Genomic DNA, 21,906 nt, shown 5'->3' with positions numbered 1-21,906 from the left:
CTGCCACCATGCCCGGACAATTTTTTGTATTTTTTTTTTAGTAGAGATGGGGTTTCATCATGTTGGCCAGGCTGGTCTCGAACTCCCGACCTCAGGTGATCCACCCACCTCGACCTCCCAAAGTGTTGGGATTACAGGCGTGAGCCACTGCGCCTAGCCAGTAGGGTAAATAAGTGGGACCGGGACAGAGCTTTACATTCTAGCTTGGGGGAACCAGAGGATTCAAGACCTGAAGGTGGAAAAAATACAAAGTGAAAACTTTAAAAATGAAAATAGTGAATACTTTTCTCCTCTGGCATTTGAAAGTACGGAAAGTACAAATCGCTGGGTGCGATGGCTCAAGCCTGTAATCCCAGCACTTTGGGAGGCCGAGATGGGCAGATCACGAGGTCAGGAGATCGAGACCATCCTGGCTAACATGGTGAAACCCCGTCTCTACTAAAAAATACAAAAAACTAGCCGGGCGAGGTGGCGGGCGCCTGTAGTCCCAGCTACTCGGGAGGCTGAGGCAGGAGAATGGCGTAAACCCGGGAGGCGGAACTTGCAGTGAGCCGAGATCCTGCCACTGCACTCCAGCCTGGGTGACAGAGCAAGACTCCGTCTCAAAAAAAAAAAAAAAAGAGGCCGGGCGCGGTGGCTCAAGCCTGTAATCCCAGCACTTTGGGAGGCCGAGACGGGTGGATCACGAGGTCAGGAGATCAAGACCATCCTGGCTAACACGGTGAAACCCCGTCTCTACTAAAAAATACAAAAAACTAGCCGGGCGAGGTAGCGGGCGCCTGTAGTCCCAGCTACTCGGGAGGCTGAGGCAGGAGAATGGCGTAAACCCGGGAGGTGGAGCTTGCAGTGAGCCGATACCGCGCCACTGCACTCCAGCCTGGGCGACAGAGTAAGACTCCGTCTCAAAAAAAAAAAAAAGAAAAAAGAAAGTACAAATCATAAAATCTTGAAGATTGATAATAGATTACATTAAACATCTGTATAACAAGATTCCCAGACTAACAAAAACAAACCATACAAGCAGGTGAAAAAGATGTTAATGCCTAATAATATCCAAGCAGTAGGCAACCTGGTGGATGCTAGAATATAGGGAGTTGAACAGCCTCAGGTTGATGGTAGGAGTGTAGTAATGAGTACAGCCTTTTCAGTAGAAACTGCCACTCTGTTCCCCAGTGTTGAACATACACTTATGCAGCAACAGTCTGAGTGTATGGCCTAGAGAAACTTACGTCTGGGCATGACGTCTGAGGTGTAACGAGAGTTACCATTGCAGCGTTGCATGGATAGTAGTGAAAAACTGCAAGTAACTCAAATGATCTGGGAAACTAAGTGTAGTCCGTTAAGGCAATGAAATATTATATAACTGTTAACTTTTGGGAGTGAAAAAAGACAAGTTGCAAAAAGCTGTACAGAATACTATTTATGTAAGGTATCTCTTCAGGAGCATTTGCTTGTGGTAAAGTAGGAAGAAAATGCAATGGGGGAAGGGTTAATTCTTGGAAGAAATGGATTAAAATAACAGTGTTAATTTTGGTAACATCAGAGTATTGGGTAGATAGTTATAAGGGTATAATTTTAAATGGAGAAAACAAACCATTTTGAGACAAGCAGGTTGGCTGGTTTCCTGTTTTGATGTAGTCTAGAGAAAAAGAACAAAAGCCCCTTACTCAAGCTGTAGCTTACCTAACTTCCAGACAATCAGCAGCAAAAAAATCCCAAGAAACTGTTATCATAAGTTCCTGCTTCATGGGGCTAGGGACCTCCCTGGGGCCCCCAGCATGTGCAGTTAGACTTCAACTTATAGTTACCTTTTCCTCATTTTAATGCTAAAAATCACACCCAGGGTGGAGATTTAACCTGCTAGTGCTACACGCAATTTCTGAAGAAGCATGTTTAGCCACTGTGCATGCGGTAGAGAAACCCCTCCTATATACATACCCTGACATCACCCCTCCCCATAGGAAGGCCCTTTAAAGTTAACTCCCACACTGCTTTCAGAGAACAGCTGCCCCTTTCCTTTTGCAGTGCTAGCTCACTATGCACAAGCTAAATAAACTTTCACTTTCTCTTTGCTATTGTGTCTGATGATCTCTCTTGATTTCTGTCATGGAAGATTCCAAGAACCTAGGTCACTGTTAACAATTTCAATTAAAATATTAAAAAATTTAAAGATCACAGCCAGCCATAGGACTGTACTTGTTGATGTTTTGATAAATATGGCCTTTACTTTTGTAAATTCAAAATTAAATTAATTTTGGTAACTTTCTAGGAACCCATCAACTTGTTGACTTTTCTTTTTGAAAGTATTACTTTGCCTTCTCTGTGTATATGAGTTCCAGATGATGAATTGGTTCCACCTAACAGTAACAGAGTTCTTATGTAATTCTGCTTGTAGGAGTCTTCCTGAAAAAAAGCCGTTTGAAATACAGAAAAAGCTCTCTATGCTAATGTTCATTGCTGAGTTGTTTATAATTACAGGAGATTGGCAACAATATTTTCTTAAAAACAGGAATGGATGGTTCACTAAATCTGTTGGGCAGCTGTAAAGTCCAGTGAACCTGCTCTCCCACGTCACCCCATCTGCTGTTGCCAGAGTGCCCTAGTGCGTGACGGGGTAAAGGGGAGGAACGTGGGAGAATGTGGAGAGTGTCACATGTGCAGTCTCCAGTCAGTTATTTGTGTGGAGAAAACCTCTCCACACAAATAACTAGAACAAGACATGAACTCCTTCCTGTGTGGGAGGATGCCAAGTGTTCGTATATTTGTTTGTTTGTTTGTTTGTTTGAGAATGGGGTCATTTCTCCACTGACAGAGATGCATACATATTCAGTGTAGAACATTCGAGAACCAGGAGAGCACATAAATGAGTACCACCAGCAGCCCTGATCCTGTTTAGTCTACATGTGTGGACTTCGTTTATTGTATCTGGGGAAGGGAACATTTAGTGCCCTAACCTGCTGAGAGGCAGTGGAATCATGAGAGATAAATTTGTCTTTTTTGCCCTTCATTCTTATATCTGAGTTGTTATCATGTTTGTCTGGCTCTGTTTGAGTGCCTGTTACGGATCTAGGGCAGTAAATATACCCAGCCTTGCTCTTAAACCTAGCATGGCAGTGAATGATGTGACCAGCTTAGAGCTGGTCAGTAGTACCTGGGAGTTAATCTGGTGTGTGTTCTCATTGTCTTTCTCTTGATCTCTTTCTGTCAAGAGTTTTTCATTTGTTTTTTAATTGAGGTATAATACAAATGAAATATAACATGCTAATCTTTTTTGTTGTTTAGGCTAACTTTTCTCTCTTTTTTTGAGACAGAGTTTCGCTCTTGTCGCTCAGGCTAGAGGGTAGTGGCACGATCTCGGCTCACCACAATCTTCGCCTCCTGGGTTCGAGAGATTCTCCTGCCTCAGCCTCCCAAGTAGCTGGGATTACAGGCATGCACCACCACGCCTGGCTAATTTTGTATTTTTAGTTGAGACAGGGTTTCTCCATGTTGGTCAGGCTGGTCTCAAACTCCTGACCTCAGGTTAGCCACTGTGCCTGGCTAGGCAAACTTTTCATACAGTAAAAAGCATAAATGGAACTGTATCATTTGTGAGTCATCACCTCACTTCCCTGTATTTCCATTGCTCTCAGAAAGTTCCCAGAGTACCTAAGTTTTATTTACAGTTCAAATTTTACACACTTACCTAAATGTGACCACTACTTGGATCAAGATATAAGAAATTTCTAGCGCCCTGGAGATTGGACTCATGTCACCTGTTCATAGACAGACACATACTTACATACAATATTTGTGAGGATTGTTTCGGATACTCTGGTGCTGAAATTTGCTTCCTGAAGTCTGGTGTCATTTGTCTTTGTGGGTGACCTCACAATCTAGCCCATTTCTTCTGGCATCCCCTGCATACATGCTCCTTGTGCTCTGCCTAGCACTCTCCCGAGGAATAAATGTTTTGTCTCTCACAGATATGGGACACAGCAGGACAGGAACGGTTCCAGTCTCTTGGTGTGGCCTTCTACAGAGGTGCAGACTGCTGTGTTCTGGTATTTGATGTGACTGCCCCCAACACATTCAAAACCCTAGATAGCTGGAGAGATGAGTTTCTCATCCAGGCCAGTCCCCGAGATCCTGAAAACTTCCCCTTTGTTGTGTTGGGAAACAAGATTGACCTCGAAAACAGACAAGTAAGTACCAACGATGATAGATATTGTCACAGACACTTGCTCCCAAGGGGCCTTGTGAATTTGGAGGGCTCTCTGCTAAGCTCACATGGCTCTAGGAGGTGCTGGTGGGAGTCTTCATCACCCTATGCCAGCCCTTCAGGCCAACTGCCTTTAAGGACTGGGACCCAGGTGACCTGGGTTAAGTCCCCATCCTGCTCCCAGCTGGCTGTGACTTTACGCCATTGTCTTGGCTATCTCAACTTCAGTTCCCTTTCTGCACTTTGAAGGAGGGAATTCAGTTTTGTCATTCTCAGTAGTGCCCTCCCAGTACCTCCAGGCCGTGCCTGGATCTCCATGTGTGCAGAATATTGCTTTGGGCTTTGAGTGAAATTGCTGTACTATAGTTATAGTTTCAAATATCATTTCTGTTGGAAACATAGACTCTTTGATTAATTACGACTACGTTTATTTCTGACCATGGATCTTTTTTTCTCCCCTTCCTAAGTGACTTAGTCCTTATCTCTTGGCTGAAAATGGGCTAGGGGTTGGGGAAGGAATGAGAATGTGTGAGTGGCATGGGTGACATCACACTAGCAGTAATGGTAAAGGGACTCTAAACCTTAAGACCAAGCTGCTGGGCATTTCCTGTCCTGGGATCTCTGAGGTCCCAGTAAACACTCTTCATTTCTTCCCAGACTGGCTTCTTACTCCATTCACAAATGGCTTTTAAGTATAACTGAGGGTCAGAAGGTATGAGCTGTAGACTGAGACAGGCTTTGAGCTCTCTAGCTGAATCCTAGCTATCCTGAGCATAGCCAGCAGGGCGAGTTTGGACGGGTCTACTGGTCTCTTCCAACACCCTCTTTCCCCACATCTGTGTCCTCACCTGTACCACCTGTAGACGAGGGACCATGATACTTCCTGGGGAGGATGGAGTCAGTGCTAGCTGCTTCTATCATGAGCCTGTGTGCACCCTACTTCTCCTTTCAGGTGGCCACAAAGCGGGCACAGGCCTGGTGCTACAGCAAAAACAACATTCCCTACTTTGAGACCAGTGCCAAGGAGGCCATCAACGTGGAGCAGGCGTTCCAGACGATTGCACGGAATGCACTTAAGCAGGTGGGTCTCCCACAGCTGACCTGCCCACTCTTGTGATGCCTGACCACTGACCCAGTCCCTGCCTGACCTCCTGCCCTTAATCTTCTTCCCTAACCCACTCTTTTCTATGTAGTCAGAATACCCTAAGTGTTCATCTGGGAAGGTTAGGACATGTTCTGCTTAAGCTTCCAGAAACCCCACTTTGGGGAAATAACCTAAAAGATGTAGAGGCTGGGAAGACTGAGACTGCCCTTCTTTTACTAGGCTTGTTCTTATTTTCTTGGCTGCGATTAGGAGATCAGGTCACTGGGAGACCCCTGATCAGATTGCTGCTCTATTTAAGAAGGAAATTAACTTGAATACAAATCCCAGCTCTGCTGCCTACCAATCATTATATCTAGTTTGGGCTTAAAAATATATATATTATGGCCAGGCATGGTGGCTCACGTCTATAATCCTAGCAGTTTGGGAGGCCAAGGCGGGCCGATCACTTGAGGTCAGGAGTTTGAGACCAGCCTGGCCAACATGGTGAAACCCCATCTCCACTAAAAAATAAAAAGAAAATTAGCCAGGCCTGGTGGGGGTTGCCAGTAATCCCAGCTACTCAGGAGGCTGAGGCAGGAGAATTGCTTGAACCCAGGCGGCAGAGGTTGCAGTGAGCCAAGATTGCACCACTGTACTCCAGCCTGGGTGACAGAGTGAGACTCTTTCTCAAAAAAAAAATTAAAAATAAAATTATATCCGAACTTCTACCCCCTCACCTGAAAAATAGGAATACCTGCTTTTGCAGGGTGATCATGAAGATTAAATGAGACCAACTTTTTCAGCTCTCACATACTGACAGGTAACTTTTTTCCTTAGGAACAGTTAAGTAAACAACACAAGGAAGAAAATGTAGGAAAACTATTCAAGGAATACAATACCTAGAATTTCTTACTTACTGTTTCTGTGATTAGATACAACCACTCATGCGAGTTGAAAGTCTGTTTTGATGTACAACTCTGTTAGGGGCAGTGGTGATTAAGGCAGATCACGAGGCCTCATCAGACAGGGTCTGGGGGTGGTCAGAGGTGTGACAGGTTTGGGGGGATGCATAGAGCACTTGAAGCACATAGTGGCTGTGAAGGGCAAGGCAGATTCTGCTGACTCCAGGAATCCGGCAGAATGAAGGTAATGGCTTTCAGCAGGACAGAGAGTTGTTTGGAATGGTTGCTCCAAGGACCAGGGAAATTCTGGCATGAGTGGGGTCTGCACTAAGTGTTCCAGAATGAAAGGGACAGACCTACTCAGTGAGGAAATTGTTCCACCCAGAATGCCAGGAGAGCCCTCAAGTGGTAAGGAAAAGACCAAGATGCAAACTTGGCCACCCTCACCCACAAATAATAAACGGTTGTGTTTTTCTTAATGTTCATATAAGGGAATGGAAATCCAAATCGTGTAGGATAGTGTTTCCCACCTGTTTCCCTGTTGCCTGGCATCACCGTCTGAGTTTTTCTCTTCCATCACTACTGTCCCTGTTGTCTTTATGCTTTTATATTTAGAGCTAGCCCCTAAGGAGTTAGATTGTTACATTGGAGGGTCTGTTTTATTATAAGTTAGGGTGCCAGGTTGCTTTCCCCAAGGGGAATAACATTTCAGCAGCGTGGGCTTGCTTTGTTCTACCTCCTTGCCAGCAAGCAATAGGTGTCACTTGTCACTCTGCTGACATTGCCAATCTTTGGGTGTATAAATTGCCACCATCGTGGCTACTGGTCCCTCTGAGTCCCTCTTCCTGGGGCTTAGCCATTTGGATTTTCTCTGCTGCACACAGCTAGCACATAGCACATGGTTGGGCCTCTCTCAGTTCTCATGAGCTGCTAGTCAATTGAAGTTAATTCTACTTGCATCTCAAGGGACTTTTTCAACTCTGTGGTATTTTTAAGTCCTTTGAACATAGGAAAAAAGTAATTTTTTATTTGGGTATGTCATTTTAAGTTTCTGTGTTTCCTGTGTCTACATCAGATTTTTCTCTAATTCAGCTGGAATTTGTTTTGGCTTATGGCAGGAAAGAGAGACTTGCCTTTTCTCTCAGAGAGCTCAGCCAGTTGTTTGAAATCATTCGGCTATGTTACATAAGCCGTTTCCCTCCCTGAATAGACCGTGGCCTGTGCTAAATGCTCATATGTGCTGGGATCTGTTTCTGGTCTCTCCAGTCTGTTCTGGTGATGTCTATGCCATGTTCCCTTATCTGGACTGTCTTGATTTCACTGCCTGATAAGGCAAGTTTCCTCTTGCCACATTCTTTTTTTTTTTTTTTTTTTTGAGGTAGAGTCTTGCTCTGTTGCCCAGGCTGGAATGCAATGGCGTGATCTCAGCTCACTGCAACCTCCGCCTCCCGGGTTCAAGTGAATCTCCTGCCTCAACCTCCCAAGTAGCTGGGATTACAGGCATCTGCCACAACGCCTGGCTAATTTTGGTATTTTTTAGTAGAGATAGGGTTTCACCATATTGGCCAGGCTGGTCTCAAACTCATGTTGTGATCCGCCCACCTCAGCCTCCCAAAGTGCTGGGATTACAGGCATGAGCCACCCTGCCCTGCCTGCCACATTATTTTTTAATAATTTTGTTTCAGTTCCATGATTTTCCTCTCTTACCTTCCACACCCCAAATAAAACTCTGTTGAGATTTTGATTGGAATTTTTTTCTTCAAGCCCACTGTTTTTTCCCCATTGGTTGCAGTTTTGTTGCAACTGTTGCATTAGTCTGCTCAGGCTGCGTTAACAAAACCCCACAACATGGGTGGGTCCAACAACAGACATTTTGTTTTCTCACAGTTCTGAAGGCTGGAAGTCCATGAGCAAGATGCTGGCACATTTTGTTTCTGGTGAGGGCGCTCTTCTGGGCTCACAGACTGCTGTCTTCTCACTGTGTCCTCCCATGCCCTTTCTGCTGTGTGCACAGAGAGAGGACACATGAGTAAGGTGTCTGTGGTGTCACCTCTTCTTAAAAGGACACGAATTCTCTCAGATCAGGACCCCACCCTGCAACTTCATTTAACCTTCATTCCTTCCTTACTCCAAATACAGCCACCTGAAGGGTTAGGGCTTCAACACAGGAATTTTGGAGGAACACAAACATTCTGCCCGGCCGGGTGCGGTGGCTCACACCTGTAATCCCAGCACTTTGGGAGGCCGAGGCAGGTGGATCACCTGAGGTCAGGAGTTCGAGACCAACCTGGCCAACATTGTGAAACCCCATCTCTACTAAAAATACAAAAAATTAGCTGGGCGTGATGGTGGGCACCTGTAATCCCAGCTACGTAGGATGCTGAGGCAGGAGAATTGCTTGAACCTGGGAGGCGGAGGTTGCAGTGAGCTGAGATTGCACCATTGCACTCCAGCCTGGGCAACAAGAGCAAAACTCCATCTCAAAAAAACAAAACATTCCACCCATGAATCTATTTTAGGTCTTGTTTCTGTTCCTTCAGTAAGATTGATTGATTTTTTTTTTTTTTTTTTTTTTTTAAGAGACAGGGTCTTGCTCTGTCAGTTAGGCTGATACGCAGTGGTGCAATCATCACTCACTGTAGCCTCCAACTTCTGGGGTCCAGTGATCTTTCCACCATAGCCTCTTAAGTAGGTAGGACTACAGACACACCCAAGCTATAATTGATTTATAATAGGATCCTTTGCCTTTCACAGTAAACATATTCCTAGGTACTAGTGGCAATATAAAATGTCGCTATTTGTAACAGCCAAAAAGTAAGAACAACTCAAATGTCCATCAACTGATAAGTGAATAAACAAAGGACAGCTTATCCATGCATTCTAATATTATTCAGCTATAAGAAGGAATGAAGTAGTGACACCTGCTGCCACATGGGTGCTAAGCGAAGGAAGCCAGTTGTAAAAAGACCGTATGTTGTATGATTCCATTTCAGTGAAATGTCTGGCCCGGATGCAGTGGCTCCTGCCTAAAATCACAGCACTTTGGGAGGCTGAGGCTGGAGGATCGCTTGAAACCAGGAGTTTGAGACCATCTTGGGCAACATAGCAAGGCCCCATCTCTACTAAAAATTAAAAATTAGCTAGGCGTGGTGGCATGAGCTTATAGTTCCAGCTACTTGGGAGACCAAGACTGGAGGATTGTATGAGTCCAGGAGTTAGAGGCTACAGTGAGCTGTGATCATGCCATTGCACTCCAGCCTGGGCGACAGAGCGAGACTCTGCCTCAAAACAAAACAAAACAAAACAAAAACAGAAATTGCAGTCCACTAGAAGAAATGGGGAAAATTAAAATAAATAATGTTTAAAAATTAAGTGTCCAGAATAATAGGCAAGTCTATTGAGACAGTAGATCAGTGGTTGCTGGGTCCAGGATGGTGTAGAATGGGAGTGGGAAGGAACTACTAATGGGCATAGGGTTTTTTTGAGGGGGGTGATGAGAGTATTTTAGAGTTAATGTTGATGGTTGCCCAACTTTCTGAATATACTAAAAACCATTGAATTGTACACTTTATGGCATGTGAGTTAAAACCCAATAAAGCTATTAGGAGTGCAGTGGCACCATCTTGGTTCACTGCAACCTCGACCTCCTGGGTTCAAGCAATTATCCTGCCTCAGCCGCCTGAGTAGCTAGGATTATAGGTGCTTGCCACCATGCCCGGCTAATTTCTGTATTTTTAGTAGAAACGGGGTTTCACCATGTTGGCCAGGCTGGTCTTGAACTCCTGACCTCAGGTGATCCACCTGCCTCGGCCTTCCAAAGTGTTGGGATTACGGGCATGAGCCACCATGCTCAGCCAAAGCTGTTATTTTTTTAAGTATGTATTCCTAGATGTGTTATACTTTTATAGCTATTGTGAATGGAATGATTTTTTTCCTAGATAACTTTTAATGAATAGAAACAGTTCCTGCTTTATCTGCAAATCCTAAAACAGTCACTGGCACACAAGTGCTCAATGTTTAAGTGACATTGTTTTCCTGCACCCAAAAGTAGAATGCTACTCCTCATTGGAAACATGTTACTTTAGCAAAGTCCCACTAAAATGACCATAGTCCATCTGCTCTGACACTTGTCACAGATGGTAATAAAATTAATTCACAGCTGCCTTTCTAGGCCTGCAGCATTTGGGAGACAAAACTCTGCTAAACCTTTGGAAGAAAAAAGAGACCAAAGCAGAGGCCATTGGTCCAGAAAAGTGTATGGAAGATGGGGAGGTAGAAGGAGTGTTCCAGGTTGAGAGGGCAGCTCATACTCAACTCCAGCCACTTCACCTCGTGCACATACTGGCTGAGGGTTGCCAGATGTTTGAGAAGCTAGAAATCCACACCATTGTCAACCATTGTCAACTATAGGGAACATACAGAAAGCATCTGAACTGGATGTGGATGTGGTCCCAGAGCTCCCAGATCATGATCTGATTGAGAACGTATGTGAACTTCTGTCCTGATTGCTCAGTGCAGACTGATGCGTCTCCTGGCAGGACTCCTCTCTTCACATTGACCTGGAGTTGTCACAAAATCTTTTTCTCTTGCTACTTCCTGAGCATGGCACCTTCTGCCAGAGTGTTCCCTTAACTGCGTGGGCAGGCTCTGCTCCACAGCTCCCCACCCACTCTGCTTGCCCAAGCAGAAGTGAGCCCCTCCTGGGCAGAAAGGGCCCGCAATGAGGGCTGAAATGTTTCAATTCCCTGAATAACCAACCTTTCTCTGTCTCCTTGTCCAGGAAACGGAGGTGGAGCTGTACAACGAATTCCCTGAACCTATCAAACTGGACAAGAATGACCGGGCCAAGGCCTCGGCAGAAAGCTGCAGTTGCTGAGGGGGCAGTGAGAGTTGAGCACAGAGTCCTTCACAAACCAAGAACACACGTAGGCCTTCAACACAATTCCCCTCTCCTCTTCCAAACAAAACATACATTGATCTCTCACATCCAGCTGCCAAAAGAAAACCCCATCAAACATAGTTACACCCCACATGTCACACACACACACACACACACACACACACACACACACACACACACACACACACACACACACACACACACACACACACACACACACACACACACACACACACACACACACACACACACACACACACACACACACACACACACACACACACACACCCCTGACGTAATCAAACTCCCAACACAATTCCCCTCTCCTCTTCCAAACAAAACATACATTGATCTCTCACATCCAGCTGCCAAAAGAAAACCCCATCAAACATAGTTACACCCCACATGTCACACACACACACACACACACACACACACACACACACACACACACACACACACACACACACACACACACACACACACACACACACACACACACACACACACACACACACACACACACACACACCCTGACGTAATCAAACTCCAGCCCCTGCCCGTGATGGCTCTTGGGGTCTGCCTGCCCACCCACATGAGCCCGCGTGTATGGCAGCAGGACAGGCCAGCGGTGGATGTCATTCTGATATGGAGTTGGCATTGGAAGCTTATTCTTTTTGTCCACTGGAGAGAGAGAGAACTGTTTACAGTTAATCTGTGTCTAATTTTTTTTTAACGGTCTTGTGGTCTTTTTACCTCCCCTTTCCCCTCCCTCCTTGAAGGCTACCCCTTGGGAAGGCTGGTGCCCCATGCCCCATTACAGGCTCACACCCAGTCTGATCAGGCTGAGTTTTGTATGTATCTATCTGTTAATGCTTGTTACTTTTAACTAATCAGATCTTTTTACAGTATCCATTTATTATGTAATGCTTCTTAGAAAAGAATCTTATAGTACATGTTAATATATGCAACCAATTAAAATGTATAAATTAGTGTAAGAAATTCTTGGATTATGTGTTTAAGTCCTGTAATGCAGGCATGTAAGATGGAGGGTTGAACCCTGTTTGGATTGCAGAGTGTTACTCAGAATTGGGAAATCCAGCTAGCGGCAGTATTCTGTACAGTAGACACAAGAATTATGTACGCCTTTTATCAAAGACTTAAGAGCCAAAAAGCTTTTCATCTCTCCAGGGGGAAAACTGTCTAGTTCCCTTCTGTGTCTAAATTTTCCAAAAGGTTGATTTGCATAATACAGTGGTATGTGCAATGGATAAATTGCCGTTATTTCAAAAATTAAAATTCTCATTTTCTTTCTTTTTTTCCCCCCTGCTCCACACTTCAAAACTCCCGTTAGATCAACATCCTACTATGAGAGCGAAAGGAAAACCCTCACAGATCTGTCCTAGTGATTTTTACCTTTGTTCTAGAAGGCGCTCCTTTCAGGGTTGTGGTATCCTTAGGTTAGCGGAGCTTTTTCTCCTTTTCCCCATCCATCTCCCCAATATTGCCCATTATTAATTAACCTGTTTCTTTGGTTGGAACCCTGGCAGTTCTGCTCCCTTCCTAGGATCTGCCCCCGCATTGTAGCTTGCTTAATGGAGCACTTCTCCTTTTTCCAAAGGTCTACATTCTAGGGTGTGGGCTGAGTTCTTCTGTAAAGAGATGAACGCAATGCCAATAAAATTGAACAAGAACAATGATCATCTGCCTTTGCCATGTCTTTTTTTCCTTCTTTGAGAGCCTTGACTCAGTAGAGACCACATGAGTTAATCATAGCCAATGCCTTATCCAGCAAGGAGCCCTCCATAAATGGGCATGTGTGGTGCTTCGAGGCAGAAAGGCCCTCTCATATCTGGTCCTGTAGTGCCTGTCCCTAGTTGTTTTTTTGTTGTTGTTGTTGTTTGAGGGGAGAGGGGTGGGTAGTTTAATCGCAGTGTTGGAGGTTGAGGACCATGGATGGAGAAAGCGTTGTCCCTTTAGAAGATCAACCACAAACTGCTGGGGACCTCTGAGCCATGCATATCCTGTAGGTGTAACTGTAACCTATTCGTGTGTTATGTGTTTTATTTTTAGTTGACCTAGTTGCTAACACTTAGATGTATAATTCTGCATTTGTCACAGGAGAGGAAGATTTGGCAGCAGAGACCCTGTATTCCAACATATGTAAACCCCTACCTGGAATGGAATAGATCCCACTTAGAAGCAATTTTATTAAAATAGTAGTAGTTCAGGCCGTGGGTCACTTTAGGTTTTGCAGAAGTACCTCATTGACTTAGATCTTGAATTCTACTTTGCTACACTTTTTTACATTTCTACTTCTCAGGCTCCTCAGCTGGTTTATTTCCTCATGGCTCCTCTTGGCATGTACTTTATGTGTTAAAAATAGCATAGTTTAGAAGCTCAGATGCTGCACAATGTGAGATTATCCACAGTGCGATTTCACCCTGGCTGGTGGCGCATGGCTTAAATCTTCTCTGGTCCTGTATTTTGTTTGGGCCTCATCAGGTGTTTGTACTCTAGAGGGCCCCACCTTGGGGCCCAGTGACTGGGCCACAGTGTGTGGACTCTTGTGTGATGCTCACCTCTGCAAATCAGGCATCTGTTCCTCTGATTGTGTTACACTGGTCTTGACCTTGTATGTGACATTAAAATGGACCTTGACTTCTGATCTGCTTGACCTTTATCCTAAACTGATGATCATCCTGACATTACTTAGCTTAAGATGAATGTAATCTTTAATTGACTCTGATTTCAACCATTGTCCTTACCATAGCTTACCTTAATTTTAACGGCTTTGGCTTTGAACTGACTGACTTTACCCTAAACATGATCACTGTTGAATAACCTTGACTCTGACCCACCTCCTGACCCTAATCATCACCTGACTTTGAAGCTAATATGGAACCCTACTATGACAATAGGTCTTACTCTCTGACCTGGGACTAATTAGTCTCATGTCCCATCAGCCTGATGGCTAAGGTTGGTGTCATATTACAACCCTAAATTGTATAATGTTTATCTAAGGGATTCAGCTTAACTACAGTAGGAAGCCATGGCTGAGACTGAGCTCTGCATCAACACAGTGCCTTCTTCTATATTCCTATGTAGATTCAGCATAAACATGTGTTTTCTCTCAAAAGAAGGGAACTTGTCATTTTGCTGCAATAAGCAGTAAGGATATACTTCTGAGAAGAATATCTGGGACTGAGTTTGTCTGCAGTACTATGGATTGTTTGAGTTCATTTGTATTTGCCTCGAGGTGAGAATGAGAGATGAGTGTGTTGCTGTGTTTACATCCATCTCAGTTTGCTCTAACAAGTAATCAGAAGTTACTTTTGGCCAGGCACACTGGCTCACACCTGTAATTCCAGCACTTTGGGAGGTCGAGGTGGGTGGATCACCTGAGGCCAGGGGCTTGAGAGCAGCCTGGGAAACATGGCAAAACCTCATCTCTAATAAAAATACAAAATTTAGCTGGGCATGGTGGTAGGCGCCTGTAGTTGCAGCTACTTGGGAGGCTGAGGCAGGAGAATTGCTTGAACCCGGAAGGCAGAGGTTGCAGTGAGCTAAGATTGTGCCACTACACTCCAGCCTGGGCAACAGAGTGAGACTCCATCTCAAAAAAAAAAAAAGTTTTGGAAAGGACATCTGGGAATGAGTTTGTTGTACTAATATGTACTTGTTTCAGTAGTACTCCTTCCTCAGATCCCAGCTTATTCTGTCTCCATGTGAGTGTGTGTTGCTGTGCCTACTTTTATCTCCCCCAAGAAGCTATGAGGATTTGGTTTTAAGAAGAATGCCTGAGTTTGTTGTACTAACAGGAATTCTCATCCAAACTCCTACTGGGGTTCATTCTGATTCCACTCATCTTTTAGTAAGAATATGCCTTTGAGGTTAATGTGTATTGCATTGTTTACATTCATGTCCGTTAACATTGACCAGCAATAAGATTTCACCTTAGAGATCTGAGACTAAGCTTTTTTGCACTGAAAATGATGCCTTCCAATAGCACGAAGTAGGTGCATCTTGGTTCACTCTACCTTGCAGTAAGAACGTGCCCTAGAGAGGAATGTATGTGTCCTGCTTACCTTCCTCTCAGTTGTCAGTCGCATGCAATTAGGAGTTACATGAATCAAATGATTGAGACTGGATGTACTTGTACTAATATCGATTCTTTTCATTAGCACATTAGACTCATTCTAATTGATTTACACTTACGATCATCCTGACTTTGATCCCCTTGAGGTGACCTTGGATTAACTTTGAAACTGACCCACATGTCCTGACCTTGACTTTTTTTTTTTTTTTTTTTTTTTTAAACGGAGTCACTCTGTCACCCAGGCTGGAATGCAGTAGTGTGAGTGATCTCAGCTCACCACAACCTCCGCCTCCTGGGTTCAAGCGATTATCCTGCCTCAGCCTCCTGGGTAGCCGGGATTACAGGTGTGCACCACCACACCTAGCTACATTTTGTATTTTTTAGTAGAGAGGGTTTCACCATGTTAGCTGGGCTGGTCTCAAACTCGCGACCTCAAATGATTCGCCCACTTTAGCCTCCCAAAGTGCTGAGATTACAGGTGTGTTGATCCTGATCTCATACACAATCATCCTGACCTTAAGCTGAAATAAGCATGAACTTGACCTTGAATTTGAATCTAGCCCTAATTCTGACCCTTGTCCTCATCCTAACCATCACCCTGACCATGTTTTGCCCTCATTTTAAACTTGCCCTTGAAACTGACCTTGATTGATTTTGAATCCAGTACGCGCTGATGCTTTTCATAGCCCTGAATCTGAATCTGAAGCCAACCCTGAACATTGTCCTGGCCATAAGTTTATACTTCCCCTAAGTTTATACCTGAATCTAGCTGACTTTAACCATTCTTAAGTTAACCTTAGTCATCCTGCCATTGATGATAGTCTGCCTTTGAACTGCTCTGACCTTCAAATGACCTTGATCCTCTTGGCTCTAATCCTTAGCACTGGTATGACCTTGGACCCAACCTTGTCCTGGTGCTGACTAGCATTCTGACCATATCACACCGTAAGTTTCAACTTTACCTTGAGCTTGAGCCATTTGGACCTTGACATGACTTTGAGGCTGACTCTGATTATCACCTTGAACATCATTCTAGCCATGTCTTAGTTTGTTTTGTTTTGTTTTGTTCTGTTTTTTGAGACAGAGTCTCGCTCTGTCGCCCAGGCTGGAGTGCAGTGGTGCGATCTCCGCTCACTGGAAGCTCCGCCGCCTCCCGGGTTAACGCCATTCACCTGCTTCAGCCTCTCTAAGAAGCTGGGACTACAGGCCCCCGCCACCACGCCCGGCTAATTTTTTTGTATTTTCAGTAGAGATGGGATTTCACCATGTTCGCCAGGATGGTCTCAATCTCCTGACCTCATGATCCACCTGCCTCGGCCTCCCAAAATGCTGGGATTACAGGGGTGAGCCACCGCACCTGGCCTTGTTTTGTTTTCTTAACTAAAACCTCTCCAGGTGATTCTAACGCGTAGCTGGAGTTGAACTGGTGTAAAAATATTTCCTTAAATATTTTATGAACCACAAATGTGTAAGGTCCACAGCTGGTTCCTAAGAGACAGGAAAAAGTTTGGCCTTAAAAAAAATTAAAGATCTCAGCCAGGCATGGTGGCTCATGCCTGTAATCCCAGCACTTTGGGAGGCCAAGGCAGGTGCATCATTTGGGGTCAGGAGATTGAGACCATCCTGGCTAACATGGAGAAATCCCATCTCTACTAAAAATACAAATAATTAGCCAAGCATGGTGGCAGGCGCTTGTAGTCCCAGCTACTCAGGAGGCTGAGGCAGGAGAATGGCATGAACCCAGGAGGCGGAGCTTGCAGTGAGCAGAGAGAGTGCCACTCCAGCCTGGACGACCGAGCGAAACTCCATCTCAAAAAAAAAAAAAAATTAAAGATCTCAAATATATGCTCTAGCCTTCCCCACCACTGCCGCCACTGAATTGCAACACTGCACAGATTTTGTTTGACCCACTTTCCCTACATACATCCAACCAATATTTGTAAATGGGAAGATAGCACACAAAATCCAACTCTAGTTTGTTTTTTAAAAAATTGGAAGAAAGTGCAACACTTCGATCACACTCCCAAATTTCTCATAGTGACCACTAATTGAGGACCCACCTTATTTAAAACTTGCTTGCCTGGCTCCCATGCTAAGAAACCAACTTGTGTCTGAGGGCGGCCTGGCAGCTTCCAAGTGGAATGCGCGTGCTCCGAGAGACCGGGCTTTGGGATGTGGTGCGCTGAGTGCTGCTGCTCTGCCAAGTGAGCTCAGCCTGGTCCACAGTGACTACCGAGTTTCCATGTCCTGAGTTTCCTGGCTAGGTAGAAGATACTGGAAGTCTGGAGGAGAACCCAAAACTGCCAGCATGGCACATCCTGTCCCCACCTCTTTCCTTTAAGGAGAGGAACCATGTGCCTTCATAATGCCCTTCCTCACAGTACCCCTTCCCTTTGCCAGAAGTCCTGCCTCCATTCACATTGCAGGGCTAAAGATGCCCCTTTTTGCTTATTTTTGTCGTTTCATGGAAGGGAGCCAGAACTGGAATTTTGTTAGTTTTTTGGGTTCTAATCGTAGTCCGTGGGTGTATTATGACTCCCTATTTTATGCCAGGAAAGAGAAAGGGTAAAGGCTATAAAAAATCCCTAGCTTAGAGGAGGAAAAGGCCACTCTGGATGGCATATTGTATGGAGGTGGTGAATTCAGTAATTGGGTTTCCATTGGTATCTGTTGCTTCTGCTTTCAGAAGCAAGCTTGGCTTGCGGTTTGTAAAAGTACCCTGGGTCCTAGGCCGGACGCTCATGCCTGTAATCCAGCACTTTGGGAGACCAAGGCGGGTGGATCACGAGGTCAGAGATCGAGACCATCCTGGCTAACATGGTGAAACCCTGTCTCTACTAAAAATACAAAAAAAAAAAAAAAAAAAATTTAGCCGGGCGTAGCGGTCGGCGCCTATAGTCCCAGCTGCTTGGGAGGCTGAGGCAGGAGAATGACGTGAACCCAGGAGGCGGAGCTTGCAGTGAACAAAGATTGCTCTACTGCACTCCAGCCTGGGCAACTGAGCAAGACTCCGTCTCAGAAAAAATAAAATAAAAGTACCCTGGGTCCCTAGTCATCTCTGCACTCCCAGGATTGCCTGCTGGGGTACTGTCTAAGTTGTGGAAGGACAGGGAAACTTCTTGCCAAATTTCATTCCTTGCTGTAGAACAGGATCCTCCAACTCTAGACATTAACTTAGGTTGTCTTGGAGAGATCACCAAGGTTTTGTTAAGTCACTTGATTCTCTAACTGCACTCCCAGGTAAAAGGAAACTACCCTCACATCTATGGTCTATTGATTTTTGACAAGGGTGCCAAGACCATTCAATGGGGAAAAGACAGGTTTTTCATCAAATTGTGCTGGGATACGGATACCCATACCCATCTGCAAAGAATGAAGTTGGAGTCTTAACCTTGCACCGTATACAAAAACTAACTTGAACTGGATCAAAGACCTAAGTGTCAGAGCTAAAACTGTAAAACCCTTTGAATAGGGGGAAAGCTTCATGACAATGGATTTGGCAGTAATTTATTTGATATGACTTTAAAAACACAGGCAACAAAAGAAAACAGATAAATTGGACATCATGAAAATTAAAAAATTGGCCGGGCGCGGTGGCTCACGCCTGTAATCCCAGCACTTTGGGAGGCCGAGGCGGGCGGATCACAAGGTCAGGAGATCGAGACCACGGTGAAACCCCGTCTCTACTAAAAATACAAAAAAAAAAAATTAGCCGGGCGCGGTGGCGGGCGCCTGTAGTCCCAGCTACTCAGGAGGCTGAGGCAAGAGAATGGCGTAAACCCGGGAGGCGGAGCTTGAAGTGAGCCGAGATCGCGCCACTGCACTCCAGCCTGGGCGACAGAGCGAGACTCTGTCTCAAAAAAAAAAAAAAAAAAAGAAAATTAAAAAATTTTGTGCCGCAAAGGACACTATAAAGAGTAAAAACTCATCATATATCTCATAAGGGATTAATATCCAGAATATATAAAGAAGTCCTACAACTCAGTTTTAAAAAGTGATTCAACAATGAGTGAAGGACTTAAATATATATTTCTCCAAAGAAGATACAATGATCACTGTCAGTCTACCAGAAAATGCAAATCAAAACCACACTGAGCTACTTAACACAAAAAACAACAAGTGTTAGTGAAGATGTGGAGAAATCAGAACCCTCGTGCTTTACTGATGGGAATGTAAAACAGTGCAGCCACTTTGGACAATAGTCTGGTGATTCCTCCAAAAGAGAAACATGGAATTACCATGGGACCAGCAACTCCCCTCTTGAGATGTGTACCCAAGAGAATTGAAAGCTGGGATTCAGAGAGATACTTGCACACCCATGTTCATGGTAACATTATTTACATTAGCCAAAAAGTGGAAACTAGTGTCCATCAACAGGAATAGATAAACACAATGTGATATGTATATAGAATGGAATATTATTCATAAGGAGTAAGGCCAGGAGCGGTGGCTCATGCCTGTAAGCCCAGCACTTTGTGAGGCTGAGGCAGGTGGATCATGAGGTCAAGAGATCGAGACCATCCTGGCCAACATGGTGAAACCCCATCTCTACTAAAAATACAAAAATTAGTTGGGTGTGGTGGCACACGCCTGTAATCCCAGCTACTCGGGAAACTGAGGCAGGAGAATCATTTGAATCCGAAAGGCGGAGGTTGCAGTGAGCTGAGATCATGCCACTGCACTCCAGCCTGGGTGACAGAGCTAGACTCCGTCTCAAAAAAAAACAAATCTGAGTCATGCTGCAGTATATGTGAGACTTCAAAACATTACTCCAAGGCCGAGAGCAGCAGCTCACTCCTGTAATCCCAGCGTTTTGTGAGGCCAAGGTGGGAGGATCATTTGAGCCCAGGAGTTCCAACTGGCCTAGGCAACTTAGTGTGACCCTATCTCTACAAAAAATAATATTAGCCAGGTGTGGTGGCACGCACCTGTAGTACCAGCTACTTGGAGGCTGAGGCGGGAGGATTGCTTGAGCCTAGAAAGGCTGCAGTGAGCTGTGATTGTGCCGCTGCACTCCAGCCTGGGCAACAGAGCGAGATCCTATCTCTAAAGGAAAAACATTATTCTAAGTGAAATAGACACAGGAGGACAAATACTGTATCATTCCACTCTTAGGAAGTACCTAGAAGAGGAAAATTCATAAAAGACAAAAAGTAGAACAGAGTGCGGAGGTGGGGAGTGGAGAATTACTCTTTAAAGGGTACAGAGTTTCTGTTGGGGATGATGGAAGTTTTGGAAGTGAACAGTGGTGATGTTTGCACAACATTGTGAATATATTTAATGATGCTGGAATTGACAAGAAGGTAAATTTTTTGCAAGTTTTATACGTTTTTTAATTGAAAAAAAAGGAAACTGCTGAGTGAAAAAAGTCAAAAATCAATGAGTGCCTAAAGCCCATGAACTTGAAAATGAGGCTTCACCCCCACACATTTCTGGAACTCGGCTCCGAATCAGGGTGGGAGCCAGAAATTTTTACTCAGTTTGGGGCGACACATGAGTTAGGACTCATTTCTTGGGCCTTAAAGCTGTACAGGCATCTCCTGGCAACTCCAGCCAGCTTTGTTGCTGAAGGAGGCTGTAGGTAGTGCAGAGAAGCCCTTCCCCAGGCACTCTCCCCAGCGGAGCAGGGACCTGGAAAGTCAGTGGCCTTCCTTTCCTCACATCCATTGAGGCCAGTGTGGAGACTGGGATGCTGGGAAGCTTGCCCCAGGCACCTTTGACCCTGCAAGTCCCTGGAGCTCTGCCCCAGGCAGGGCTGCAGGCCCCTGAGCTGCCCAGACAACATCTCCAGGAGCACCAAGGCAGGAAACTCACTGGAGAGCTGGGGCTTTAAGAAAACTTCATGCTTTGCTTTTTTCCCCCACCTTCAGCGCCATGGATTTCCTTGGTCTGGGTGTGTTGAAGGCTCACCCGATGATTTGAGGGTGTGGCCAGGGTGGAGAAGCACACAGCGCTGGATGCCCTCAGCAGAGGCCTTTGGCCCAGGGCTTCTGCAGAAGCCGGGAAGGAGCCTGTACTTCCCGCCTTCCACTACCCATGGCTCTGGACAATGACAGGCTGGGCAGAGAGACCTATCAGTGGGCACAAAAGATCTCTGTTTCTGCTCGGGGTGTTTCTGTGTAGGAAAAGAAATCCCATCTTTCTTCATTGAGGCCCAAAACCAGCAGAACTGCTCTTCCGCCTGGCCCTTCTAGTATGTGAACCTGGTTCCTATAGGAAGTTGTGGCTCTACTGTCCCCTCCAGAGGCCACACCAAGGTCTGGAGGAGGCAGGGGCTCCCGGGAATGATGGGACCCCTGAGCCACTGTGTCTACATGGGGTACTGGGTTATGGACAGAGTCAGGTTGCTAGTTTGCACATAGACCAACCAGAGAAGGCCCGAAAAGTGTTTGCAGCTGTTCCAGGCTGTGTTTGGGAACCTACAGCTGAGTGTAGCAGGCCTGTGGCATTTGCCAAGAACGGGCACTGCAAGCCAGGCTGTGACCCTGCTGCTCCATTCTCCTGCTCTCTGGGTTCCTTGGTGCTAGGAGCCTTCTGTATGCCTTCCAGGCTTGGGATAGAAAGTCAAGGGAAGAAGAGTATACCCTGGTGGCCAGCCTGGCAGTGGTGAGTGGCTCCAGTGGGGAGAGGCCCAGGGACTGGGGCTGGGTTCCAGGATCCGTTCGGCAAAGGATTTCTGGCCAGCTGCTACCCTCAGAGAGCAGTTATGAAGGAAAACCA

The 21,906-nt window shown here is 45.3% G+C and overlaps 1 protein-coding gene across 4 annotated transcripts in view; it reads left to right on the top strand.

Annotated features, from left to right (window-relative positions):
* The window catches only part of RAB7A (RAB7A, member RAS oncogene family), an 86,982-nt gene extending 75,790 nt beyond the window's left edge, over positions 1–11,192 (top strand). For all 4 annotated transcript variants that reach the window (XM_005571763.4, XM_065539078.1, XM_065539079.1 and 1 more), the window contains 3 exons: positions 3,966–4,184; positions 5,154–5,282; positions 10,968–11,192. In XM_005571763.4, coding sequence (XP_005571820.1) covers positions 3,966–4,184; positions 5,154–5,282; positions 10,968–11,063 — 444 coding nt within the window. In that variant the 3' untranslated portion in view covers positions 11,064–11,192. The remainder of the gene's footprint in view (positions 1–3,965; positions 4,185–5,153; positions 5,283–10,967) is intronic.
* Positions 11,193–21,906: the final 10,714 nt, after the last annotated feature.

Source organism: Macaca fascicularis, chromosome 2, assembly GCF_037993035.2.
Source record: "Macaca fascicularis isolate 582-1 chromosome 2, T2T-MFA8v1.1".
Taxonomy (NCBI): Eukaryota; Metazoa; Chordata; class Mammalia; order Primates; family Cercopithecidae; genus Macaca; species Macaca fascicularis.
The sequence above is the reverse complement of the archived record's forward strand: the minus strand, read 5'-3'. Positions and strand labels throughout refer to the sequence as shown.